Below are 26,038 nucleotides of genomic sequence, written 5' to 3'. Positions count from 1 at the left end.
GGTGGTGGCTGCCCTGCTTGCCTTGCTCTGCCCAGGCCTCGAGTCTCCGCTGCTGCTCCCCCCACATGTGCCAGGCCAGGTATGGGCAGGAGGTACCCCTGGGTGCCCTCCTCTCCCCCCGGGGCTGGCTTGGCCCCAGGAGGGGAGCCTCAGTGCAGGCTCCCCACCCACACACCCCACGTGGAGAAACGGCAGGATCCTGAGTGTTGTGTTTGGCTTTTTTCAAACACGCTAGCTTTGAAGGAAGCTTTGCTTCTGGCCGACAGCGTGGCTGCCGCCTCCTCCAAGCCCCGAGGCCACTCACGTGCTCCGCGGGTGCAGAGCACACCGCACGGCACCCAGCTCCCCTGGCCGCAGAGCTCCGCCCCCCAGGGTGCCAGGTGCGTGCTCCTGGCTCCCAGACTCACAGGGGGCACCTCGGGGTTCGGCCCTGCCTCCCATGGCCCCCAGGTTTCAGTGACAGGACTCAGGTCTGCTTCAGGTCCCGCCTGCTGGGACACAATAGCGCATTCTTGTGGTTTTGCTCGCGTTCTGGGCCAACGCCCTCCCTAACCACGAGGCCACTGCCAGAGCCTTGACCGAGCTGCCAGAGGCTCGGTGCCCACCCTGGGCACCCAGCCTCACCCAGCACCTCCTCCCAGGCACAGCCCAGCCCGGCCACCTAGTATACAGGCTCTGCTCGGCCATCTGACCCGGTGGAGCCATACCCTGTAGGAACCCGAGAGTGAAGGCCTGACCGCTGTGGTCCCGGGGCTGGGACTTGGGTCCCTGGCTCTGTGGCCTTACCTAGTGCTGTCCCCACAGCCGCTGGAGGAGTGGAGGCTGTGTGAGCTCAGGTTTTGTGTGGGGCCCAGTCTGGATGGGCAGAGGTGTGCAGGGATCAGGCACCAGGGGCTAGGCCTGTGGCCACAGCAGCTGTCCACGGCAACCCATACCTGCCTCTTTGTCCTGACCTGACGACCAAGATAGTGGAATGTCTGGGCCTCCACCACCTCTTGCTGGCCTGCCACCTCCTCCAGGGAGCCTCCCAGCCTGCTTTGCCTCTGAGCCCTGGACACCCTGGCTCTCAGTGGGGTGCTGGGTGGCACTGGGCTTCTCCTGAGAGGCTGTCTGCCCTGCAGTGTCTCTACGCCCAGGGCTTGGGCAGGCTGGGGTCAGAGGACCCAGAGTCAGACTACAGTCCTGCGTCCCCTGTGTGGGGGCCGAGAAGCAGGGCCAGACGGGCCCGGGGCCAGATAGGAGCAGTGTTGCCCTCCTGAAGCCCCTACTCTGGGGTGGAGGAGGGGCTCCTGAGCTAGCGTGTCGCCACCTGCTCCACGGGGCCCCTCAGTCTTGCTGTCCTCCTGGGCTGATCTGGGCCCCTCTCTGTGTCCCCAGCCATCAACTCCTGCTCCGTGGGCAACGGTGGCTGCCAGCACGACTGTGTCCAGCTCACGGTGACCCAGCACCGCTGCCGGTGCCGGCCCGAGTTCCAGCTCCAGGAGGACGGCAAGCGCTGTGTCCGTGAGTGCACCAGCCCAGGGGAGGGCAGGGCACAGCCGGAACCCCCGCAGACCCCTGTCCCACATGCACCCACAGACCCGCCCAGGAGCCCTGCGGTCTGAGCCCAGGCAGAAGCAGCAAACACCTCCCTGCTGGGCTTCTGGGCTGGACAGGCCATTGCCCAGCTCCCATGCGCTCTGGGATCAAATGTCTGTGGGGGCAGGAAGCTTAGGATGGGGGCATCTTGTGTGGCGCTTGGTTCTGGACCCACCCAGGGCTCAGCAAGGCATGTGGGTCCCAGGCCCCACCTTTGGGGTGGAGGAGACAGGCCACACCCCATCTGGCACCTAGTCCTGGGGTCTCGGGCTGCCTGTCAAGGAAACAGGGGGCTTCCCTGATGGAGAAGGTGGAGTGGGCTCAGGGGTGCCTCTGAGATGTGGAAATGGGAGGCAGGCTGGAGCAGGTGCTGAGACAGTGCCCCTTGGGTCCCGGGCCAGGAGTGAGGGTGGGTGGGCCCGAGGTCCAAGCCAGCAGTGGGTGCAGAGTGGCAGGGTCACGGGACTGGGGAGCTGCTGGGCACGCTGGTTTTAACAAAGAGAGGAGGCACGCTGTCTTCTCGGGGGTGTCTAGGGGGCCCCCCACATCGATGTGGGAGGAGGGACACCCACTGGCCTAACCCACACCTCCCATCCTAATCCTTTCCTTTTGCCCCTGTTCCTCCTGGCGGTGACCACAGGCAGAAACCCGTGTGCAAATCGGAACGGCGGCTGCATGCACACGTGCCAGGTGCTCCGGGGCCTTGCCCACTGCGAGTGCCACACGGGGTACCGCCTGGCAGCGGACCGCAAGGCCTGTGAAGGTGAGACGCCCTCCCCGGGGGGCGGCCCCGCCCGAGGTCCCATTGGGCCTGTCCCCCTGCAGCCGGCCTGGGGGCAGGACAGGCCTGGGGTGATAGGCGGGCTCCTCTCGGCTGCCGAGAGTGTGGGGGGGGCAGGGGGGGCAGGAACACACCCAAGGGGCTGCTTCCGACCTGGGCCTCATTTGGGCAGCAATTGTCCGACCTCAGGCTGTGTTTTGTGTGTAAACATTTCTGGTGTCACCAAGCGAGACCTGCTCCTTAGAGAGTTAGAAGAGGAAGGGAAAAGGGGAAGCCCCGGCCTGAACCCGGGTGGCGGCTCACCCGCTGGTCTCCTGCGGTCTTGGTTTCACTGGGTGCCCCTCTCTAGAACGCGCCCCACCCCAGGCTGCAGGGGCCCCCGGGGGTGCTGCACTTTGTTGGTCAGTTAGTTGCCCCTCCCTGGACTTTCGGGTGTCCCCCCTCCTTCCTGTGACACGCGCCTGCAGGGCAGCCTTGGGGAGGGGCAGCAGGTGGAGCCCTGGGAAGGAGGGTTCAGGCGTCTGTCAATGTCGCGGGCTCAGTGGGAGACAGGGATGAGTGTCACCTTCATCCTGAGGAATTATGGGGCGTGACCAAGGCAGTGGCTGGGGACCCTGGGGCTCTGGTCCTGATGGGCAGTCAGCAGGTGGGCGTTTTCTCCTGCTGGCCCCAGAGGCGGGAGTGTGCAGGCCCCTCCCGGGCCGGACCCTGGCTTGGTGAGAGTGGGGAGGGCACAGCTGAGAGACTGACCCCATGCAGCTGGCAGGGCCTGAGCTCGGCGGTGGGGCCCCGGGGTGCAGACTTTCAACCACACCCTCCCTGCCCCGGGAGAGGCTGAGGGGCCAGCCTGGCCTGGGGCCACGGAATGGGAAGGCGGGAAAGGGCATGGGGTGGCACCCTCCTGGCACAAGGACCCTGAGCCCTACCCGTGGCAGGTGTCCTCCACGTGAAGGCACCACCCCTGGGGGTATGTCTCCCAGGCCAGCACCCAGAGCCCCCCACCCATCTCTCTCATCCAGACGTGGATGAATGTGCCGCGGGGCTGGCCCAGTGCTCCCACGGATGCCTCAACACTCGAGGGTCCTTTAAGTGTGTGTGCCACGCAGGCTACGAGCTGGGGGCCGATGGTCGGCAGTGCTACCGTGAGTGGGCACCGCGGAGTGCTTTGGCCAAGCCTCCTTGTCAGTCAAGGACAGTGCTGGGTGTGGGGGATGTGGGTGGGCCCTGGGGGGCAGGGGGAGGGTGGGGCGGGGGGGTCCAGAGCCCAACCTGCCCAGGGGCTCCATGCGGCCTGTTTCCCAGCAGAGCGGACCCGGGGGTCCCCGGCTGGCTGCTTGGTCAGGGCAGACCGGGATCGGTGGTGGGGGTGGGGTGTCACCCAGACCCCGTCCCAGGTCCCCGGGGTGGGTGTCCTCTCAGGAATCGACATGGAGATCGTGAACAGCTGCGAGGCCAACAACGGCGGCTGCTCCCACGGCTGCAGCCACAGCAGCGCGGGGCCCCTGTGCACCTGCCCCCGCGGCTACGAGCTGGACAAGGACCAGAAGACCTGCATCGGTGCGAACCGGGCCCCCGGATGCCCGCGCCCCAAACTGACATGGAAGTCCCCTCCCGTCACACCCGAAGCTCGCTCGGCCCCAGGCCTGTGGGCCAGGCCACGGGTGGGCTCCTCCAGTCCCTGGGAGTAGCACCCAAAACGCTGCAGCGTGTGAGGGTCCCCTCCCCCCTGGGAGACCCTGCCCCCGAGAGGGACTCCCCACCCACCCACCCACCCACCCAGCCCACCGTCTGGCCCCCGCAACAGGGGGTGGCCCGGTGGCTGTGATGTCTGTCCTGTGGGTGTCTGTGGGTGCAGGACAGGAACGCCCATGGGGTGCCTGCAGGCGTGGGAAGGGTGTGCCCGCTGGGGGCCTGGGTGCCAGCGGGCTCCCATGTGTCCCCGCAGATGTCGACGACTGCGCCCACTCCCCATGCTGCCAGCAGGTCTGCACCAACAGCCCAGGCGGCTACGAGTGCAGCTGCTACGCCGGCTACCAGCTCAGCCCCGACGGCTGTGGGTGCGAGGGTGAGCGGGGCGGGCCCTGGAGTAAGAGCGTGGGGTGGGCCTGCGCTCTGCTTCAGGGCTGCAGGGGGCAGCCTGCGGGGTCCCGGCTGGTGGTCACTGGTCCCTCACATGAGGCAGGGCCAGCCCCCTGCCCCGGGGCAGGGCTTCCACAGTCATTCCGAGCCTGGGGAGGGGTGGGTGAGGCTGTGGCTGGGCATCACCCAGCAGGCATAACCTCTGGCCTCAGGCCAGCGGGCAGGGTGGGGCAGTGGGTGCCTCCTGAGACGCAGCCCCCGGAGGACAGCCCCGGCAGCCTGGTTTGCCCGCAGATGTGGACGAGTGCTCGTCTGGCCACGGTGGCTGTGAGCACCACTGCACCAACCTGGCCGGCTCCTTCCAGTGCTCCTGCGAGGCCGGCTTCCGGCTGGACGACGACCGCAGGGGCTGCACCCGTGAGTCCGAGCCTGTCACACGGACACCCCCCTTCCCGGAGCACCGTGCACCCTGGAGGGCAGGCCAGGGGCAGTGGCGGGAGGGGGCTGCTCAGAAAGGCGTCCACCGGGCGGGAGGCACTTAGGGCTCGGGTGGACCCGCCTCTGCTCTGCCAAGGAGACAGAAGGGACATGGTCCCCTGGACTGAGGGCGGCGTCCAGAGGGGCAGAGAGCTGCTCCCGCCCCACCCCTGCCTCCATGCTCAGGGTCCCTACATCCAGGGGGGAGCTGGGCCAGAGCTGGGGTCAGGTCCTCAGGGCCCAGGGCCTTGTCTGTCCTGAGAAGTAGGGTTAGGAGAGCAGCTGGGACCCGCAGTCCCCAGGACCAAGGTGAAGAGGGGTGTGGGGGCTGTGGGTAGGGGCCCTGGGGCGGGGCTCAGGCCCTGAGCTAGCTCTGGGCACCGAGGGGCAGGGAAGTGGTTCCAAGGACAGGCGGGCACAGGGGCTCAAGGGCCATTGTGTCCCCTGCAGCCCTGGAGCTGCCCGTGGTGGACCTGGATGGCCGGCTGCCCTTCGCGCGGCCCCTGCCCCACGTCTCGTTGCTGGAGGACACGCTGCCCCACCTCTTCCAGGACGACTCCGTGGGGGCCGAGGAGGCGGAGGCCCGGGGCGAGCACACACTAGAGGAAAAGTTCGGTGAATAGTGGGCCCTGCCCTGCCCTGCCCTGGGCTTCTGATCACTGGGAGGCAGCCAGTGCCCCTCAGCCACCCTGCGGTCCTGGGTGTGAGGAAGGCCCCTGCGATGGCCTCATTTGACCACTGCCGAGGGGTCCAGCCACCTGCTCAGCTTGCTCAGTGAGTCTGGAGCCGAGCCTGGGCTAGATGGGCCCTGCACTCCCGGGTCAGGGCCCTCCCAGGCCCCTGCATCTGCTCGCATATCCCACCTTGCCCATGGGGGGCTATCCTGGGCATGGACATCCCTGTGCCCTCTTCTCTGGCCCCTGTGCACTGGCGCTGGGCAGGATCTGAGGCCCCTCTGCCCTCTGCCCTCTGCCCCCAGTCTGCCTGGACGACGCCTTCGGCCCGGACTGCAGCCTGACCTGTGAGGACTGCAGGAATGGAGGGACCTGCCTCCCGGGCCTGCCTGGCTGCGACTGTCCTGCGGGCTGGACTGGGCTCATCTGCAATGAGAGTGAGGCTGCTGTCGGGGGCGAGGGGGCGGGGTGGTGGCAGCGGGCCTGTGAGCCCAGGACCTGCGGGCAGCCCATTCCGTTTGCTCTGTCCTGCTAGCCCTGGGTAGAGGTCCACGTCAGTCCACCCACTTCCATTCACTCACTCACTCATTCATTCAGTGTCTGCTGACCGCCCGCTCTGTGCCAGGCGTCTGCCCCTGGCAGACGTCGCAGTGGACAGGGGGTCCAGGATGCTGGAGGCTGTCTGCTGAAGGGGAGCTGGGGGGGCAGGCCTGCGGAATCCCGGTGGGAGCAGCAGCTTCCCCAGGCCACGCAGCCCGTTGGTGGCTGGAGCTCTTCCTCCTCTGTCCAGAGCCTGTGCCACTCCCCTGCCAACAACCCCAGACCAGGGACAGCCTGGAGGTTCGGTCTTGGGGCCTCAGTGACTTCCCGAGGGTCTGCCTGCTGAGAGTGCTGGCGGGGCAGGTGGATGTGCTGGTGTTCCAAGGGACGGCACGTGGCCGTCGATCAGTGGCCTCTGCTCTGCGTGGGGCGTCACGGGCACGAGCATCACACTTGTTGCTCTGGGCCGTTGCTTCTGAACCGGGTGGCTCAAGCCCCAGGAGGGTCTCTCAGTGTCTCTGGAGGGGCTGCTGGGCCGAGTCCTTTTGGGGCCTGTGACCCTGGCTTCCCTGCCCCCTGCAGCGTGTCCTCCAGACACCTTTGGGAAGAATTGCAGCTCCCCCTGCAGCTGTCAGAATGGCGGGACCTGCGACCCCGTGGCTGGGGCCTGCCGCTGCCCCCCGGGTGTCAGTGGAGCCCACTGTGAGGACGGTGGGTGCAGCCCCTCTGCGTCTGGGATTGTCCCTGGGTGCACAGGAGGGGAAGGCACCACCTCTCAGCCCTTTGAGGTCTAGAGGTCGGGCTGGGTGACCACTGAGGGAGAGGTCAGGTCACTGTAGATGTGGGTCGGACATGGGGGACCGGGATGTGGCCTTAGTCCACGTGCGTGCTGAGCCACGTGCCTAGTCTCCCACTCTGGCCACTGTCAAGGCCACAGATCCCGGGGCCGGGGGGAAAGGCCAGCCAGGGCAGGCAGCCACACCCTTGGGGTTCGTCTTGCGCCTGCCTTGCCCTCCTGGTGCCCTCACTCATTCTCCAGGCCCCTCGCTGTCTGGGATGCAGGGTCATCGGGCTGCTGGTGGCCCCAAAGCCCTCCGGCTGTGCCCCAGTGGCCCAGGCCACTCCTGGCTCTTGTGCTGGGGGCCCAGGGCCCTTGGAGCATCTCGTCGGCCACCGTGGGGCCCATTTCAAGTGGGCGCTCACAGGCCCGCCTCCCGCAGGCTGCCCCAAGGGTTTCTACGGCAAGCATTGCCGCAAGAAGTGCCACTGCGCCAACCGGGGCCGCTGCCACCGCCTCTATGGGGCCTGCCTCTGCGACCCAGGGCTCTACGGCCGCTTCTGCCACCTGGGTGAGTCCCCCTGCCCCCAGTCCCCGTGTCCGAGGGGGCAGTGCCACTGTGCCCTGCCGCCCACCATCGGGCCTGGGTTTGACTTCACCGTTTGCAGATTATGATGTGGGAACTCAGCAGGGTCCCCCAGCTGGGGTGTGGGGTCCGCCCCAGTCAGTGGACTGTAAGCCACAGGACTGCCTCCCTCCAGGGCGTCCGGGTGGGCAGTCCCGGCTCAGGTCTGGGGGTGCAGGCAGGCCTCCCTCGGAAGCTTCCGGGATACAGGGCTCCTCTTGGCTTGTAGAATTTGCTGGGGGTGAGAGGGAGGCCTAGGCCCCAGTGGGGTCCACAGACACCCCGAGGGGGGGCGAGGAACAGTGGGCTGGTGGAGAAAAGGCATGTGGCGATGAGCGGCTTAGTCCCGGCAGCTCCATACGGTGCTTTGTAAAAGGACAGTTCAGAAGGAACAACACCGGCACCCCAAGAGTTTCCCAGCTGGGAAGTGGGGTGACCCAGGGCAGGTTCCTGAACTTCACGGAGCCCCTGGGACACCAGAGGCTGGGGAGGACCCTGCTGGCTCTGCGCCAGGTCCCAGGGACACAGCCCAGCGAAGCGGGGTGGAGACCCGGGACCCGGGAGGGGCGGGTGCAGGCAGGCGGCAGGCCCCTCATGGTGCTGTGGGCACAGCCTGCCCGCCGTGGGCCTTCGGGCCGGGCTGCTCCGAGGAGTGCCAGTGCGAGCAGCGGAACACCCAGGCCTGCGACCGGCGGGACGGCAGCTGCTCCTGCAAGGCGGGCTTCTGGGGTGCACAGTGCCAGCACGGTGAGTGCGAGGCGTGGGGGGCGCTCCCCGGGCTGACTGGCTGAACCTGCAGGCCCCCTCTCTCCTCACCCCTGCAGAGTGCGAGCCCGGCTTCTTTGGGCCAGGGTGCCGGCAGGCATGTGCCTGTCCTCCGGGCATGGCCTGTGACTCTGTCAGTGGCCAGTGTGGGAAGCAGTGTCCTGCCGGCTACCGCGGGGAGGACTGTGACCAAGGTGAGCGGCTGGTCCCCGGAACCTAGGGTCTGGGTGGGGTGCGGGTCAGTTGGTCCACCAGCGCTGGGCACGGGAACGGTAGTGAGCTGGCCTGAGGCCCCGCAGCTGTACCCACTCTGTACCTTCCTCACCGTGTGCTCTGCCTGCCCCTGGGCCCCTGCGAGGCTGCTTGGGCAGGAGCTGGGGTGTGCCCAGGGCCTGGCCCAGAGGGGTGGATGCCTATCCAGAACCCCTCCTCTCCCTCCCCAAGTGTGTTTGTGCTGAAGCTGGGGTGCAGGAGCAACTCCCTGGTGGCCTGAACCAGACAGGCAGGCAGCTGCTCCTGGGGTGGTGGCTCGGAGCCGAGTCTGGGCCAGCGAAGCCTGCGTGGGCGTGGGCGGTGATGGACGGCCCTCCTGTGGATGCTGAGACCTGGGGCCCAGGGAATGGGCACAGAGCGGTGGGCGAGGCTGGAGGCCTAGACCCCTTTACCTGTCATGGGCAGGTGATGAAAGAGCCCTCAGTGTGAGTGGCATGACCATGGCCAGGGGGAAGCTGGCTTGAGTTTGCCCCAGCCACAGGCCTGTCCTCTCAATCAGAGCTGCCACCCAGCTTCCCATCTCTCTGGGGAGTAAGGATGGGCCTGGGGGCTCTGCCTGGCCTGAGACGAGGGGTCCATATCCCATCTTCACCCAGGCCAGGTCTCTCCTGTGTGGTGGTCCCAGGACCCCGTGATGACCCTGCCAAGGGCTCTTGGCCCCATTGGTACAGGAAGGGCATGTGGGAATCCAGGCAGAACCCCCTCCCAAGCCCAACCTTTCTCCGAGGAGCTCTGTGGTCTGTTTGGGCTGCCCCGAGCCTGCTTCCCTGAACCCACAGGCGGACACTCATCTCCTCCTGACCCCTCTCTGCCCCCCCCCATGCATGAGCAGGGCACACACTTGCAGCTCCCCGCCCCCCCCCCCCGCGCCCTCGCTCCAGCCCATCACCCCCAACGGCCTGTATGCTGAGACCGGGAGGCCTCGCCCAGCTCTCCCTGCTGGTTGTCTGACTCTTTCCCTTTTTTCTTTAAAAGCCCTCCGTGTCCCAAGGATGAGGCACCGGAAATGACACACATATTTTTATAGACACGATGCCCCCCACCCCCCACCTCCTGCCGTTGTTAGGTCTGGAAAGTATTACTGAGCCAAACACGCGTCTGCCCCCAATTAGTGGAGAGGAGATCCCAGGCCTGGCAGGACCACTTCAGACGGCTCCCCTGGGCCTCCCTGTCCATGGTCCACAGCGTGGTACCCGCGTGTGTGTGTGTGTGTGTGCACCCTGGTCACTCAGGGTACCCCGGCTACGTCCAGCAGCCCTGCTGGGCCAGGAGGCAGGTGCCAGGGGTGAGGGCCCCTGAGGGGAGGAGGGCAGATTCGCCTGAGGCCCTGCCTGTCTCCCCCACAGAGTGCCCAGAGGGGACGTTTGGCGTGAACTGCTCAGGCTCCTGCTCCTGTCGGGGGGCCCCCTGCGACAGGGTCACGGGGCAGTGCCTGTGCCCACCTGGGCGGACGGGGGATGACTGTGGGGCAGGTGAGTGGCAGGCATGTCCTGGGTCCTCTCACCTCCCTGTGCTGCACCACTCTGGGTGGGGCCCCAGCCCCAGGCCCTGTTTGCAGACCCCAGCCCTGGGCTGCGTGTGGGGAGCCCTGACCCCAGGCCCGTCCACAGGAGCTGCGGGTCCCCATGCTGGACCACCCTGGGGCCTGGGAGTGGGGTCTGTGCTCACAGAGGGGCCCTAGGAACCCTTGTCCTCCGGGAAGGTTGGCCAGCAGAGCCCAGCCCCCTCAGAGGGACCTGAGGTTTCCCCTCAAGGCTGCTTGTTCACTGCATGGGAGTGGCCTGACCTCTCTGATGGGCCCCTCGTGCCTGCTGAGCCATCCCGGGGCAGGGGCTCCTCTTGGGGCTATTGCATCCTGCAGCTTGCACCCCGAGGAGGGGCCAGGAGCTCCCCTGACCAGTTCTGCCCCTCCCCCTCCTGTGCACGGGATTCAGGGCTGTGCCAGATGCCCAGCAGCGCCCCAGGGAGACTGACTGCCATGGGTGGGGGGGAGACTAGATTGTCCCGAGGGCCACTGGGGGCTTGGCTGCCAGGAGATCTGCCCGGCGTGTGAGCATGGTGCCATCTGTGAGCCCGAGACTGGAGCCTGCCGGTGCCGCCCCGGCTACACGGGCATCCGCTGCCAGGATGGTGAGTGCCACACCGCCTGCCTCAGGCCCTGCCTGTGATCAGAGCTTCCCCACCCACTCACCCTCCCCCTTCCTCCCCCCAGTGTGCCCAGCAGGCTGGTTTGGGCCCGGCTGCCACTCGCGGTGCTCCTGTGCCAATGATGGGCACTGCCACCATGTGACCGGACATTGCAGCTGTGCCCCTGGGTGGACCGGCCTCAGCTGCCAGAGAGGTAGGTGCCTTTGCCCAGCATCCCTCCCCCTGGACAAGCCTCCACCCAGGACCTGGGGGTCTGGGGACCAGCAGGAAGCCCATCCCCCTGACCTGCTGTAGTGCCCGTGGGCTCTGCTGGGCCTGCGCAGGGTGACAGGGCTCTGTTGCAGCCTGTGACAGCGGGCACTGGGGACCCGACTGCAGCCACGCCTGCAACTGCAGCGCCGGTCACGGGAGCTGTGATGCCGTCACCGGCCTGTGTCTGTGCGAGGCCGGCTACGTGGGCCCCCGATGTGAGCAGCGTGAGTTGTGGCCCGACCCGCAGCCATGCTCTCTGTGTGCACACGCAGGGGCGCATGTACACACACACAGGTACACACGCAAACATGCACACACATATACACATGTATACCCACAATATACATACGCACACATGTGCACGTGTAATGCACACACATGTACACGCATACACGCATGTGCACATACACAGGTACACACGCGAACATGCACACACATATACACAGGTATACCCACAATATACATGAGCACACACGTGCATGGGCAATGCACACACCTGTACATGCACACACGCACATGTGCACATACACATGCACACACATACACACACTTGCAAGTGTTGGGGGCCCTAGCCCTGCCCTCTTGTCCCCAGACAAGCAGGGGTTCTACTCACCTGAACTCACCCAACTTCCCTCCCCAGCCTGGCCTCACCCTTCCACCTGCCTGGGCCCAACGTCAGGCTCACCTGGAGCAGCAGGCAGGGAGAGGAGGGGCCTGTCACACCCCTCAGGGCACCAGGAGGAGGGGGAAAGTGGCTGCTGAGAGCCCAGGGCCAGGCCTTCCAGTGCTGCGGCTTAAGCTGGCGGGTGGGAGCCATGCCTGGGGCAGGTCTTCCTACAAGTGGCCCGAAAGGTCACACCTGGGGCTCCTGCCTTTCCTGGGGCTCAGGTCCTACCTGGGCAGGGGAGGGGGGCAGAGGAACGTGAGCCCAGCACCCCTGGGGCAGGAGGGGCTTCTCCATGAACCCCTAAGTCCCTGCGGGGGTGGTGGAGTCCCAGGCAGGACTGGGTGGGCTCACTGTCCCCCCAGCTGATTGCTGGCCGGGGCTGTGTGTCTCAGGGTGTCCCCAGGGCCACTTTGGACCAGGCTGTGGGCGGCAGTGCCAGTGTGAGCATGGTGGGGCCTGTGACCATGTCAGTGGGGCCTGCACCTGCCCAGCCGGCTGGAGGGGAACCTTCTGTGAACGAGGTGAGCTGGGGCTGCGCTGGGGTCAGAGCTTGGATGGCCAGGAGTATGGGCAGGGTCTGGTGACCCCGGCCGTCTCCCCATCCCTGTCCCTCTCCTGCAGCCTGCCCGGCTGGCTTTTTTGGAGTGGACTGCCGTGAGGCCTGCAACTGCACCGCCGGGGCCACCTGCGACGCTGTGAGCGGCACCTGCCTCTGCCCTGCTGGCCAGCAGGGTCCCCGCTGCGCCCAGAGTGAGTGAGCCCTGCCAGCCGGGTGCTGCAGATGGGGGGGCGGGTTGCTGTGCCAGACTCGCTCCTGGAGCCCAGCTGTCCGGAGCTGCCTGGTGGCCACCTTGGAAATCCCTCTTTGCCCATAAAGGCCAGTGTGTTGTCCCTATTTGTGGTCACCCTGAGCGATGCCCAGGCCAGAGAGAAGAGTCTGCCCACCTGCCCCTCCCAGGGTCTGTCTCCCTGGACCCCTGACCACCCTCTCCCCTGCAGCCTGCCCAGCCCTCACCTATGGGCACAACTGTAGCCAGGCCTGCTCCTGCTTCAACGGGGCCTCCTGTGACCCGGTCCATGGGCAGTGCCGCTGTGGCCCTGGCTGGATGGGCCCCAGCTGCCTGCAGGGTAAGCCCTGTCCCAAAGTCTGGGGCCGGGGTTGTGCTCACCTGTCTCAGGTGGGTGTGAGGCTCACCTGGAGTGGTGGGCAGGGATGGCTGGGGCCCCTGGCACCTGGGGGAAGGAAGAAGGGTGGCTGCTTAGGACCCAGGGCCACACCCTTGGGTGCTGAGCTCCCCACAGCTGGTTGGTGAGCATGGGTGGCCTGGGGCAGGTTGTACTAGGGACAGTGGCGGGCAGGTCCCCACCCCTGATCTGAGGTTGGGCTGTGGGCCGGGCCTCCGGGGGAAGGAGGCCGGGGCCCCTGCGACCTGGCTGGCAGGTGCCGCACGTTGCTCCCTCTGCTTCCAGCCTGCCCCTCGGGCCTGTACGGCGAGAACTGCCAGCAGGCCTGCCTGTGCCGGAATGGAGGCACCTGTGACCCCGTCTCCGGCCACTGCGCCTGCATGGAGGGCTGGGCTGGCCCTGCCTGTGAGCAGGGTGAGCTCTGGGCGGGCAGAGGAAGGACGGGGGTTCCTGGGGCCCTGCGGGAGCCAGGGCTGGCACCCCATGGACCCCGGTGCAGCCCCCTTCCTCTGAGGCCAAAGCCAGCTTCCTGCTCAGGGCAAGGACAGCTTCCTGGGTGTAGCCTCAGGCCTGCGGGGCGACCAGCCCCCACCGCTCCTTCCCGGAGACGCAGAGGCATGGGGGTCCTCGGGTCAGAGCCCCGCCCCAGGAGGTGACCTCGCCCCATTCCCGCGCTGCAGAGTGCCTCCCAGGGCGCCTGGGAGCCCGGTGCCCGCGCAGCTGTGGGTGTCGCCACGGTGGCCGATGTGACCCGCAGACGGGCAGCTGCCTCTGCCCCGCCGGCTGGACTGGGGACGAGTGTCAGAGCTGTGAGTGGGATGGGCTGGGGGCCGGCGCGTGGAGGCCCTGGGGTCCTCAGCAAGGCGGGGTCCCCGTGAGAGGGTCTCGGCCCGGGAAGCGGGGCTGGAGGGGCGGCCCCAGCCCTTCCCGTCTGTCCTGTAGCCTGTGCCGAGGGCAGGTTCGGGGCTGACTGCGAGGAGCGCTGTGCCTGCCGGCGGGGAGCCACCTGCCACCACATCACTGGGGCCTGCCTCTGCCCCCCAGGATGGAGGGGCTCTCGGTGTGCCAGTGGTGAGCCCCCAGCCCTCCGGCACCCAGGGGGGAGCCCTCCAGGCCGGCGCCGGCCCCAGGCTCACCCCAGCCCGTGCCTTCCCGCAGCCTGCCCGCCTGGCTGGTTTGGAGAGGCCTGTGCCCTGCGCTGCCAGTGCCCGCCTGATGCTGCCTGCCACCACATCACCGGGGAGTGTCGCTGTCCCCCAGGCGTGACCGGGCCTGGCTGTGAGCAGGGTAAGTGACCAAGCTGGGTGGGCCTGGGCTGATGGGTGGCTCAGCCCCTCCTTATGTGACCTGAAGCTCGGTCCACATGTCCCCTGGGCTGTGCCTCAAAAATCTCATGCCAAGGGGAGGACGCGGGGTGGCCGGGAGGATGCCTGTCGCGGGGATGGGCCGGGACTAACCTTCCACCTGCACCCAGCCTGCCCACCTGGCACCTTTGGGGAGAACTGTGGGCAGCAATGCCAGTGTCCCGGCAAGAACCAGGCCTGCCACCCTGCCTCGGGGGCCTGCGTGTGCGCCGCTGGCTACCACGGCCCCGGCTGCCGGCAACGTGAGTGCTGCCTGGGCCGCCGCCGGGCCGGCCTCGGGAGGGCCCCCATTTCGGGTGGAGGGTAGGGACGCCAGGGGCTCTGTGTGGGGGGTGGGGGTGGGCAGCCCCAGCCCCTCGGCCCCTGGCCACTGGCCCCTCCCCTGCAGGGTGCCCTCCTGGGCGCTTTGGGTCCGGCTGTGAGCAGCTGTGTGGATGTCTCAATGGGGGCTCGTGTGACGCAGCCACGGGCGCCTGCCACTGCCCCGTGGGCTTCCTCGGGACCGACTGCGGCCTCAGTGAGTGGTGGGTGAGGATGGGGGGATCCTTCCTGTGCCTCAGTGGGTGGGGGCCCACACCCCAGTCTTCCGGGAGGACAGCCCCCCGGCCACCCACCCCCCTGGCTCTCCGGTGGGCCCCAGGCTGGGTGGAGCTAGGGGTGTCCCAGCAGGCTGTGCTGTGCCCCAGGCTGTGCTGTGCCCCAGGCTGTGCTGTGCCCTCCAGGGGTTGTGTGCCGCCTGCAGAGGCCAGCGGGCATCCTGCCGAGAGCAGGGCCTTTCCCTAAGTCACATGGGGACTTTCCACCGTCTGAGATGCTGGCGGGCAGGGGAGTGAGTCACTATAGCTGCAGAGCCAGCTGGGCCCCAGCAGGACCCTCGCGGGATGGGAGATGCCAGAACGGCAGGGGGCAGGGGAGTGGCAGTCTCGGCTCTGTTTGGGCCAGACACGGGAGATTCCTCCCTGCCGCCCTGTCCCCAAGCGGCACAGAGAAGGGGGTCCAGCCAGGGGCAGCCACCCTCCCACTTCCTCCCGGCAGCCTGTCCACAGGGCCGCTTTGGCCCTGGCTGTGCCCACGTATGCAGGTGTGGGCAGGGGGCAACCTGCGACCCTGTGACTGGCAGCTGCACCTGTCCCCCGGGGAGGACCGGCATCTACTGTGAGCATGGTGAGTGCCGCTTGCCTGCTGCCTGGGGCGCGTCCGGGTGTCACTCGGTCAGCCACGGGACGGAGCAGCAGGGCCCCGTGATATGTTCTGTAGACTCACTCCCCTGCCTGCCAAGTGCCCCAAGGGATAAGTGAGCTCCTTCTTGTGTTAACAGCAGTGTCCCACTCGGTCACTGGGCCACCCAGCACCACTCTACACCTTCCTTTGACCTTGGCCCCTGACCCAGGCCATCGAGTGACCTGTTCAGTCCACCGGGGGGGCTGAATAGGGTCCCTTTAGCCCCATAGCAGGAGGGGCCAGGTGGCTGTTTAGCCTGAGGATGGAGCCAGCCTCCTGGCTGATATCTCCTTGGAATGGGGACCTCCTGGCACTTTCTGCTGGGCCAGGGGCTGGGACCCCAGTAGAGGGAGGCCTGGAGCACGGGCCTTGGTGGAGAAATGGAATGGCCCAGGAACAGTCCTGGAGCTAATGCTCACTATGGCAAGCAGGTCCCCACGGCCACCCCACAGCCCGAGGGCCTGACCCCTTGGTAGGTCTGAAACCCTGCCACCCTCTGGTCCTCATAGAGGCGCTGGTGACACCCCCTGGTTCTCAGCCGGTGGCAGTGGGGGGTCAGAAGCCCAGAACCTGGCTCTAGCCAGTCCATGTCCTCACCCCCAGAGGATGGCAGCTGTGAGTCAATCAGATGTTGAGCAGAGTGCCGCCACCTTCAGGAAGGCTTCCCTGACCTCCTCCCATCAGCTGGGCAGGCGCTTGCAGCCCCTGGAGGGACCTGGCCCTTTTCTCCTGAATTACCCTCAGCCCTGGGTCAGGCCTGGCCTTTGCTGACTGAAAGGATGGATGAATGGGCAGGGCATGGCTGGTGCTACTCCCTGGCACACGTGTGCCCAGGGTGCAGAGACTGGCCCCCAGAGGTCCTGGGAAACATTTGTTGAATGAGTGTTGGACTCAGTGGGGATGTGTCCCAGAGAGTGTCCGGCTTCTGTCTCTAGACTGTCCCCCAAACCGGTTCGGAGCGAGCTGCGAGCACAAGTGCTCCTGCAGGAATGGGGGCCGATGCCACCTCGCCAACGGCAGCTGCTCCTGTGGCCTGGGCTGGATGGGTCCGCACTGTGAGCTGGGTGAGTGTCCAGGCCAGTTGCGCAGCTGAGTCCTGTGTGGCTGGAGGGATGGCTCCCTGGTCACCTGAATCAAGCTAGTGCCCAAGGGGCCGGCCCTGTGCTCCCCCCCACTCCCAAGGCAGGAGGCCGACCTGCCGCTCTCTCCAGCCTGCCCCCCTGGGTACTACGGTGCCGCCTGCCACCTGGAGTGCTCCTGCCTCAACAACGCCACCTGTGAGCCAGCCACAGGCACCTGCCGCTGCGGCCCTGGCTTCTACGGCCAGGCCTGTGAGCATCGTGAGTCGTGGGGGGACCCTGGCCCGACATCCACACCGCCTGCCCACGTGGGGGATCTGGGCTGACCTGGGCTCGTGGGGACCTATGAGACTGGGTCTGACCCCGGAGCTCTGAACTCAGTCATCTGCTCACTGGGGTAAACTGAGGCAAGAACTCTAACCGCTCTCCCTCAGCATGTCCCCCTGGCTTCCACGGGACTGGCTGCCAGGGTGTGTGTGAATGTCAGCACGGAGCCCCCTGCCACCCTGTCAGCGGCCAGTGTCTCTGCCCTGCTGGCTTCCACGGCCAGTTCTGCGAGAAGGGTGAGTGCTCCCAACCCAGCCCCCACCCTGGCCCTGCCCGGTCGGGGTATGGGACAGGAGGAGGTGCTGAGCCCACTGCCCCCCCCCCCAGGGTGTGAGCCAGGCTTATTCGGAGAGGGCTGCCGTCAGCGGTGTGACTGTGGGAGCGGGGTGATCTGCGACCCTGTCACCGGCCACTGCCTTTGCCCCCCAGGGCGCATGGGGGCCACCTGTGACCTCGGTGAGTCTGTGGTCCCACTGGTGGGGGCACAGGTGTGGGTTTCTGTCAGGGGTACCCATTGGTCCCGCCCTACCTGTGCCATTGCTGGTCTGGGCTCGGTGCCCTCCTGTTCCCAGCCTCCTGCAGGGGTCAGCTGCTCAGAGCTCTGCCTCTGGTTGTCAGGGCCACTCCTGGTCCTCAGGCCACCCACAGAGTTCCCTGGGTGACCTCTGCCCAGGGAGGTGGAAGGAGCCCTTTCTGATCTGCCATCAGGGGCGGGGATGGGGGGCCATCCTGCATGTGGTTTTGCTGTGGGGGCACATCCTTGACCATCAGGCCCCCGTTGCTGCCCGGGCTGGGCAGGACCTGGGGCTGTGATTCTGGGCAGGTGCCTGGTGCCGGGTGCTTTCCACGGGAGAGCTCACCCCGGGCAGGGAAACAGCTTGGGGTTTCCCCCTGCACCACCCTACCCAGAGGGCGGCCTGGCCGGGCGGTCAGGGGTGGCTCTCAGGCTCACCCCTCCTGCCTCCTCCCCTGCAGGCTGCAGAGGGGGCTTCTTCGGGCCCGGCTGCGCCCTGCGCTGTGACTGCGGGGGTGGGGCCGACTGCGACCCTGTGAGCGGCCAGTGTCACTGTGTGGATGGCTACGCAGGGCCCACGTGCCGACAAGGTGAGTCAGGCTCTTGGGGAGAGAGGACCCGGACACTGTGCCCCAGCCCCGCCACTGCCCAGACCGTCCCCCGCCCCACACCCAGAGCTGACCGTCCTGGTATGTTCCCGTGGCTTCTGATGGGCAAAGTGTAACCTTGCGGCCACTGGGCCTTGGAGCAGAGCGTGGCGGGCTGTCAGTCGGCGGCAGCCCCAAGGTCTCCAGCCCCAGGCCTCCCCAGGGCGGGCTCCCCCCACATAGGGCGGGCGGGGAGGGGGTGCCAACCTTGCCCGCTGGTGCCCAGGACTTAATGTTGGCTGTGGCGGCACCTGGTGGTCAGGTGTGGTACTGCACCACGGGCCCGCAGCCTTGGGCAGCCTTGCATTTGGGGGGGGCTGCTGCCTGCCTGAGGCCCCCCTGGGAAGGCAGGGCCTCACTGCCCTCTGCTTTGGAGCAGGCCTGGCTAGGTCAGTAGTGAGGTCCCCTCTCCCCCCACATCCAGCCCAAAGTCTTGCCTCCCAACCCTCCAAGCTGCCTGGACCGGGCAGGGCTGGGAGAGCTCATTTGGGGAAGGGAGGAGTCCCCACTTTTGCATAGGAGGGGGTCCCTGCAGGCGTGGGTTTCCGATCACCACTGTCCACCCGGGAGTGGGGCACTAACATGAGTGCTGTCTTCTGCCTCCAGGTGGGCCCTCCCAACACCCTGGGATCCTGTCCCCAGCCCTGAGCCCAGGTAAGGGGATTGGGTGGCATTAGGTGGTGTGACTGGCATGTCATCAGCAGATGAAGGGCAGGGGAGGGACGAGGTTTGGGCACTTAGGTAGAATCTGGCCCTCGGAGGATAGCCGGGGTGAAAGCTGGGAGGACAGGCCGGAGCTGGAGAGCAGGGGGCAGGGCGCGGTGTCCCCCGCTGGCGCCGACCCTCCTTCCTCCTGTATCCGCAGCGCCCTCACACGCAGCCCCTCGCAGACCGGCGCCCGGGCTCCGCGGCAGGACGGAGGGGCGCTAGCTCAGGGGCAGCGCGGCCCGGGGCTTCGGTGGCCTCTCAGGAAGGACGCGGCGGGCCTGGCCTGCGGCCGCTCTTGTTTGCGAGGGCCGTGGACAGCCGTGCAGCCTCTCCGCAAGGACCGCCTGGCCTCCAGGGGGGAGGCTGCGCCTGGCCGGCTCCTGGGGCCCGGCAGTGGCCCGGCCTGGCCGGGGAGGCCCCCCCGCCGCCCTGGGGCGGGACTGCGGGCCGGTGCGGTGCGGGTGCGGGTGCAGGCCTGGGGCCCCTGCCCTCCAAGCGGGCTCTTTGGTGCTAGGCCCTGGGACTGGTGCGCTCGGCCTGTCACCGGGAAGGGTCACCGCCATATTTATGTGATGGTATTTATGGGCAGGGACACGCCCGCTGCGCCCCTGGGGCTGGAAGGCTGCCTGCTTCCTGCGCCCGGGAGGCCTGACTCAGGACTGCGGGGCTCTGAGGGGCTTGGGGCGGCGGGCTCGGTACCTTGTGAAACCCAGTAAGTTAAGAAAGGAGCAGCCGCTACTGGAGGCCTGTGCGTGTGCGTGTGTGTGCGTGTGTGTGCGCACACGCGGCTCTGTGCGGGCCCCACGGGGCACCCCCCTGGGAGCACCTGCATGATTGTCCTCGGACAGGGGCCTCCCTTGACCAGGATACTCGATGGGTACCTGGCTCACTCGGCCCCTGCTCGTCCCTGGGGGTGCCAACTAGTAAAGCTGGGGTTCACCCTGGTTCTCAGGAGCTGCTCAGGCGGAGGGGAATGGACCTGCAAGGGGAGCTCACAGCCAGGGCGCCCGAGACCCAGGGGGCAGCTGGTCCCGGAGCCTGTGGGCTGAGGGGAGGGGCTGCCCTAGGGCGGGGGTGGCGTGGAGCAGCGTGGGGGCCCCCCACCCCTACTCCTGCCCCTCCTAACCTCCAGCCGGAAACAGTGTTGAGGAGAGAACGTCACAGGGTGGGGTGGCCAGTGGAGAGGGTTGGACCCAGATTGTCCCACCAGACACGGGGTCTGAGCTGTAGCCCCTGTCCCCTCCCCTCCAACAACCAGCCCAAGGGCAGAGGACCTCATGGGGCAAAGCACAGAAGGTTCTAGGAGGCCTGGCCCCCTAAACAGACGAGCAGTGAGCAAGGGACAGCAGAGGAGGCCCAGTGAATGAGCCACATGTTACGACTCGAGTAGGTGCAGTAAGTTTCGGGGGGGAAGTCAAGGAGGAACCGTCCTGGAGGCTGAGTCGGGGGCGGGCGCACAGGCCTGGCTGCCGCGGGTGTCCCGGCCCAGGACTGGCTCCCGGAGGCGGCAGGGAGGCCGAGAGAGGGAAATAGGAGAGAGGCTAATAGGAACGGGGGGGGGGAAGGGTTGACGGCCGTCTGATGGAAAGAAGGGAGAAAACCGTCCGCGGGCCGCCCGGTGAGCCGAGGGAGGCTGGCCTCAGACGGCAAGGGCCCAGCGTGCGACAGAACAAGTGAAACGGCCACGGCCCGAGGAGCGTGAGGGACGGCGGTGGCCAGAGATCCCAAATGCCCGGGAAAGAGGACCGTGGGTCAGCAGCACCTCCGGCCGAAGGGACACGGACGTGCTGTGTTCAGGGTTCGAGAGAAACATCTGAAACTGGGACTTGACGTCCCACCGGCCATGTTGTTCTTGGCCGGTCCCCACCTGGAAGCCGGCCCCGTGTGTACTCGGAGGGGCTCTCGGCAGGGAGGGGAAGCTGAGTGTGTGTGTGTCTGTGTGTGTTTGTGTCTCTGTGTTTGTGCGTATCTATATGTGTGTCTGTGTGTGTGTCTATGTATGTCTGTGTATCCGTGTGTCTGTGTCTTTGTGTGTCTGTGTGTGTCTGTGTATTTGTGTGTTTTTGTGTGTGTCTGTGTATCTGTGTGTATCTGTGTCTGTGTGCGTGCCTGTGAGCCTGTGTGTATATCTGTGTCTCTGTGTGTCTGTGTGTTTGTGTGTGTTTGTGTGTGTGTATCTGTGTGTGTGTGTGTCTGTGTGTGTCTGTGCATGTCTGTGTTTGTGTCTGTGAGTATCTGTGTGTGTGTCTAGGTATCTGTGTGTGTCTGTGTGTATCTGTTTGTGTGTGTGTCTGTATGTGTCTGTGTGTCTGTGTGTGTATCTGTGCCTGTGTTTGTGTGTATCTGTGTGTGTCTGTGTCTATGTGTGTCTGTGTGTGTGTGTTTGTGTGTCTATGTGTGTCTGTGTGTGTGTGTCCGTGTGTGTCTCTGTGTGTCTGTGTGTCTGTGTGTGTCCGTGTGTGTCTCTGTGTGTGTCTCTGTGTGTCTGTGTGTCCGTGTGTGTCTGTGTGTCCGTGTGTGTCTGTGTGTCCGTGTGTCTGTGTGTCTGTGTGTCCGTGTGTGTCTCTGTGTGTGTCTGTGTGTGTCTATGTCTGTCTGTGTGTGTGTCTGTGTGTCCGTGTGTGTCTCTGTGTGTCTGTGTGTCCGTGTGTGTCTGTGTGTCCGTGTGTGTCTGTGTGTGTCTGTGTGTCTGTGTGTCTGTGTCTGTGTGTCTATGTGTGTCCGTCTGTGTGTCTGTGTGTGTCTGTGTGTCCGTGTGTGTCTGTGTGTCCGTGTGTGTCCGTGTGTGTCTGTGTGTCCGTGTGTCTGTGTGTCTGTGTGTCCGTGTGTGTCTCTGTGTGTGTCTGTCTGTCTGTGTGTGTGTCTGTGTTTGTGTGTCTGTGTGTGTGTGTCTATGTGTGTCCGTCTGTGTGTCTGTGTGTGTCTGTGTGTCCGTGTGTGTCTGTGTGTCCGTGTGTGTCTGTGTCTGTGTGTCCGTGTGTGTCTCTGTGGGCACCAGGAGGGACCACACTGCCCACACACCCTGGTGAGTAAGAGAATCCAGGGTCACGCTCACCGACAGCTGGACTCCCGACAGTGCCCGGGAGGCCGTGGGCTCTGCTCCTCCAGCCGGGGGGCGTCGATGACAAATGCACGGGGTGTGGACAGGCCGCCGAGAGGCGCGGCGCCGGGAGCCCGGAGGACGCGGAACTTTCAAACCACCTGCAGGGAGTGTGTCCCCTCGGCCGGCCGCGGGAAGGCGGGAGGGGAAATGAAGCCAAGACGACGACGGACGGACAAAGCTAACGAGGAGGTTACAAGCGATCGGGGACAGATGCCTGGCCCAGCGAGCAGCGCCCGACAGCTGTCACTGCGGGGGCGCGAGGCCCACGGTGCAGACGCGGGCGCCGGGCGCCGGAGGGCGGGCCGCGGGCGCAGCAGCTCACGCCTGGAGCCCCGCAAGCGACGCACAGACACACGCGCTCGTGTGCGCGTCGCGGCCCCGGCTCGGGTTCGGCGGCAAGGACGGTGTAGCAGGTGGAAACAAGCGTGGCTGGCGGTTTTCCTTGTGAAAGCCGGGTGGTTAAGCAGAACGACACAGGCGGCGGTGAGGTCTGAATAAGCGTTGGCACGAGCTGTACTCACGCCCACGGTCACGTTCCGTTCGCGTGTGTACACTGTGCACACGCGTGTGCGTGTAACTACGCTCAGCCAGAGGAGAGCCATGAGACGCGTAACAGGACCAAGGTTTATTTGGAGACTAACGAGAAAAAAACTCGAGCAAGATTGATTTTTTAAAAACATAAAGCACGTAAAAAATGCAGGAAGAAAATGAATGGCAGGCATGGGAGAGTATGGTAATAAATAATATTATGGGACAACTGTGTGCCGATAGCGTGGGAAACAGGAAAATGGACACGTTTCGGGGAAAATACAAAATGCCAGGATCGGTGCAGGTAGAAAGAAAACACCGGACTAAACTGAGAACTTAAGAAAATGCCAACAGTGATCCAAGCTCCCCCCGCTCCCTGCACCCCCTGGTAAGGCGGGGACGCTGCTGGTGCAGGCGGTTGGCTCAGACTTTCAGGAGCGACACCGCGGACGCGTTTAATATGAAAATTCCAGAAGCATTCGAGGAAAACAGCCCAACTCACTTCGCTGGGCCGGTGTCCACTCGGCACCCAAGCCAGGCGTCGTGGGCAAGGCAGGGAAAGAGAGGCACAGGCTCCTCCTGTGTCCGCAAAACCCCCGATAAAATAGCTCCTCGCGCAAGAATTTGTCAAACGTTGAGCCAACCGGGACTGGCTCCACTCAAACGCCAGGGCGGCTTAGCCTCAGAGAGCGTGTCCGCGCCTCGGGGGAGAGGAGACGTCGGAGGCTTGTCGGGAAAGAAGTGGAAAGCGTGAGACAGCTTGGTGTCCACGTGGGATGGAAATCCTCGGAGAACAGGACAGAGGGGCTGCGACCGTGGTGACGCGTCAGGAGTCCCATTCGAGTTGGAGAACCCAGCGGGCTCGTCTCTTCTTGCGGCGCTTCCAGGGCCTTCCCTGCCCACCTCCCGCTCTGCGCCCTCCAGGGCCTTCCTTGCGCCCTCCAGGGCCTTCCCTGCCCGCCCCCCGCCCTGCCCCATCCAGGGACTTCCCTGCGGCTTCCAGGGCCTCCCTGCAGCATCCAGGGCCTTCCCTGTGGCCTCCAGGGCCTCCCTGCGCCCTCCAGGGCCTTCCTGCCCGCCTCCCGCCCTGCAGCTTCCAGGGCCTTCCTGCCTGCCTCCCGCTCTGTGGCCTCCAGGGCCTTCCTGCCTGCCTCCCGCTCTGTGGCCTCCAGGGCCTCCCTGCGCCCTCCAGGGCCTTCCTGCCCGCCTCCCGCCCTGCAGCTTCCAGGGCCTCCCTGCCTGCCTCCTGCTCTGTGGCCTCCAGGGCCTTCCCTGCCTGCCTCCCGCTCTGTGGCCTCCAGGGCCTCCCTGCCTGCCTCCTGCTCTGTGGCCTCCAGGGCCTTCCCTGCCTGCCTCCCGCTCTGTGGCCTCCAGGGCCTCCCTGCCCACCTTCTGCCCTGTGGTTCCCAGGGCCTTCCCTGCGGCTTCCAGGGCTTTCCCTGCCCGCCTCCCGCTCTGCACCCTCCAGGGCCTTCCCTGCAGCTTCCAGGGCCTCCCTGCCCGCCTCCCGCTCTGCACCCTCCAGGGCCTTCCCTGCAGCTTCCAGGGCCTCCCTGCCCGCCTCCCGCTCTGTGCCCTCCAGGGCCTTCCCTGCAGCTTCCAGGGCCTCCCTGCCCGCCTCCCGCTCTGTGCCCTCCAGGGCCTCCCTGCCCGCCTCCCGCTCTGTGCCCTCCAGGGCCTCCCTGCCCGCCTCTTGGATTCTCGCAGTTGCTCCGTGGCCCTGACTTGACCTCTGACCTCGCTAAGGGGCAGCACCCGGGAGGCGGGGGCTCTGTTTGCCTGCTGCGGGACCACGCAGACAGGGCCTGGCGAGGGCCCAGGAAACACTGTGGAACAGATGAACCGATTCCCTTCACAATCAAGAATCGACGTCCCTGTCGCTCCCCCTCCCCCCGCCCCAGCAGAGCTGGGGGGCCGGAAACAGGAGGGCTGAGGACCTGGGGGCGGAGGGATGGACACAGGCCTCCCTGGTTCTCGGGGATGGGCTGCTGCTGTATGAAAGTGCCAGCAGGCCAATCTGCAGGACCAGCGGGCACTCCGCAGAGGGGTCATCGCGTCCCACAGGTACAGAAAATGCATCCAGCCCACACAAACCAACCGTTCCTAACGCCGGCCGTACCGGCTAGAAAACAAAACAAGCCGCCGTTCCAGGTGGCAACAAAACCGCAAACATCGAGGCATTCCTCTGGCAAAGGGGCTGATGAAGCTTTCACCACGTCCAGGCGACCGCGAGGGGCCTGAACGTGCGGACGCCCCTCTCTCCAGCCAGCGTCCGTGTCGGGTGGATCCCAGGCTGTTCCGAGACCGAGCGACGGGCTAGACGGGTGACAGCTGGGGCAGTGACCTGGGATGTCCGACGTGGTCGAGGGTCTGCTATCGGGAATGGTGACAAATAGCACAGTGACGGGGGGTGAGGGGGATTCATGGAAACCCCACAGCCAACTAGGGTATGGAAGGAGGAGCGGACACCAGCAATCCAAGCTTTATTGGGTTTATTGGGAGCCGGAGGACTGTCACCCAGGGGTGGGGAGTGGGGACTCACAGGCACTGGTCCCACCGTGGACACCAGGGGGCTTCCATGCCCTGAACCCCGAGGGCTGGACTCAGTGTCCCTGCCAACCACCAGGGAGCAGTAGAGGGAGGTGGCCCCCTACCCCCAGCCTCCCCAAAAATGACAAGCCAGGGAGATGGAGGCCCTGATCCCAAGGGCTTGGTGGGCACAGAGGGGCACATAGGTCCTAAAACCGTGTTGGGACACGCAGCAAGGAGGTTACTGGAGCACACGGCCTCTAAGTAAGTCAGGCGTCCCCTGCCCTCAAGAGGACACGTGTTTACAAGGACAAGGGAAGGGGCTCAGCCACAGGCCCCAGTACCAGCTTCCGCTCCCCACTGCTCCGCAGACGCATCTCCGGGTGCCCCAGGCCGAGGCCCCAGCGGGTGGGCTGGGACACCTCGCCGGGTGCCCGAGGAAGCCGCAATGTCTCCCAGCAAACCCACCAACCCTGGCGGTGGGCAAAGGGTCTTCGGGCCTCAGTTTCCTCACCTGCAGCAGGAGGGCCGGTGAAGCTGGCTGGGCCTGGTTCCACCTGGAAGGGTTCTGTGTCCTGAGCCGGCCTGGTCTGGCCCTCCCCGGATGGACCCAGCTGCCCCCAACAGCCTCTGGGGGCCGCCCCTCCCCACGTCTTGGAACATCCCTCCTCTGGGCTAAGCAGCCCGACTCCTCCTTGCTTATGAGGCACAGGGGGGCTTTGACCACTTTCAAGACCCGACCCAGGTCACGGAAGTGAGGATGTGGCCTTGGGGCTTTCCAAAGCCACTCTGCTCCATTAACCGAAACTGTACTGGGTAGAGGAAGGGGAGCGGGCTGGCTGCCCTCCCGGGGTCAGCAGGGAACAAGCAGGTGGGCTACGGGCAGCTGGGCTCATACAGGATGCTGCCCACTAGCTCCTGTGTGGCACACACACCCCTGCGCCTGCACCCGCACCCACCCACTGGCACCCACGCAGCTGTGCACACACTGGCCCCAGCTTCCCTCACAGCATTCCAGGAAAAGCAGGGCGTTAACCCAGCTCACAGGCGGGAAAATCAAGGCCCCAAATTTCCACCTGCCCAGAAAGAGAGGGCGTGATCGCTGGTGACCCAGCCCCCCAGACCATGCTTCTCCCTGAGCCCTGGCTTTGCCCATCTCTCATCCCCCAACCCTGGGAAGCTCCTGCCCAGGATGG

The 26,038-nt window shown here is 65.9% G+C and overlaps 1 protein-coding gene across 2 annotated transcripts in view; it reads left to right on the top strand.

The window, feature by feature from the left end:
* MEGF6 (multiple EGF like domains 6) overlaps positions 1-19,420 on the top strand; it is a 72,720-nt gene extending 53,300 nt beyond the window's left edge. For both annotated transcript variants that reach the window (XM_081145611.1, XM_081145612.1), the window contains 33 exons: positions 1,378-1,503; positions 2,219-2,341; positions 3,379-3,501; positions 3,779-3,916; positions 4,305-4,424; positions 4,733-4,855; positions 5,366-5,530; positions 5,895-6,026; positions 6,712-6,840; positions 7,350-7,478; positions 8,145-8,279; positions 8,357-8,491; positions 9,917-10,042; positions 10,569-10,700; positions 10,783-10,911; positions 11,063-11,194; positions 12,030-12,158; positions 12,259-12,387; positions 12,637-12,765; positions 13,108-13,236; positions 13,503-13,631; positions 13,765-13,893; positions 13,981-14,109; positions 14,297-14,428; positions 14,575-14,703; positions 15,222-15,350; positions 16,343-16,471; positions 16,619-16,747; positions 16,921-17,049; positions 17,141-17,269; positions 17,789-17,917; positions 18,581-18,628; positions 18,840-19,420. In XM_081145611.1, coding sequence (XP_081001737.1) covers positions 1,378-1,503; positions 2,219-2,341; positions 3,379-3,501; positions 3,779-3,916; positions 4,305-4,424; positions 4,733-4,855; positions 5,366-5,530; positions 5,895-6,026; positions 6,712-6,840; positions 7,350-7,478; positions 8,145-8,279; positions 8,357-8,491; positions 9,917-10,042; positions 10,569-10,700; positions 10,783-10,911; positions 11,063-11,194; positions 12,030-12,158; positions 12,259-12,387; positions 12,637-12,765; positions 13,108-13,236; positions 13,503-13,631; positions 13,765-13,893; positions 13,981-14,109; positions 14,297-14,428; positions 14,575-14,703; positions 15,222-15,350; positions 16,343-16,471; positions 16,619-16,747; positions 16,921-17,049; positions 17,141-17,269; positions 17,789-17,917; positions 18,581-18,628; positions 18,840-18,904 — 4,148 coding nt within the window. In that variant the 3' untranslated portion in view covers positions 18,905-19,420. The remainder of the gene's footprint in view (positions 1-1,377; positions 1,504-2,218; positions 2,342-3,378; positions 3,502-3,778; positions 3,917-4,304; positions 4,425-4,732; positions 4,856-5,365; positions 5,531-5,894; positions 6,027-6,711; positions 6,841-7,349; positions 7,479-8,144; positions 8,280-8,356; positions 8,492-9,916; positions 10,043-10,568; positions 10,701-10,782; positions 10,912-11,062; positions 11,195-12,029; positions 12,159-12,258; positions 12,388-12,636; positions 12,766-13,107; positions 13,237-13,502; positions 13,632-13,764; positions 13,894-13,980; positions 14,110-14,296; positions 14,429-14,574; positions 14,704-15,221; positions 15,351-16,342; positions 16,472-16,618; positions 16,748-16,920; positions 17,050-17,140; positions 17,270-17,788; positions 17,918-18,580; positions 18,629-18,839) is intronic.
* The last annotated feature ends 6,618 nt before the right edge of the window (positions 19,421-26,038 follow it).

This window comes from Miniopterus schreibersii (genome assembly GCF_964146895.1).
Source record: "Miniopterus schreibersii genome assembly, chromosome: 8".
Taxonomy (NCBI): Eukaryota; Metazoa; Chordata; class Mammalia; order Chiroptera; family Miniopteridae; genus Miniopterus; species Miniopterus schreibersii.
The sequence above is the reverse complement of the archived record's forward strand: the minus strand, read 5'-3'. Positions and strand labels throughout refer to the sequence as shown.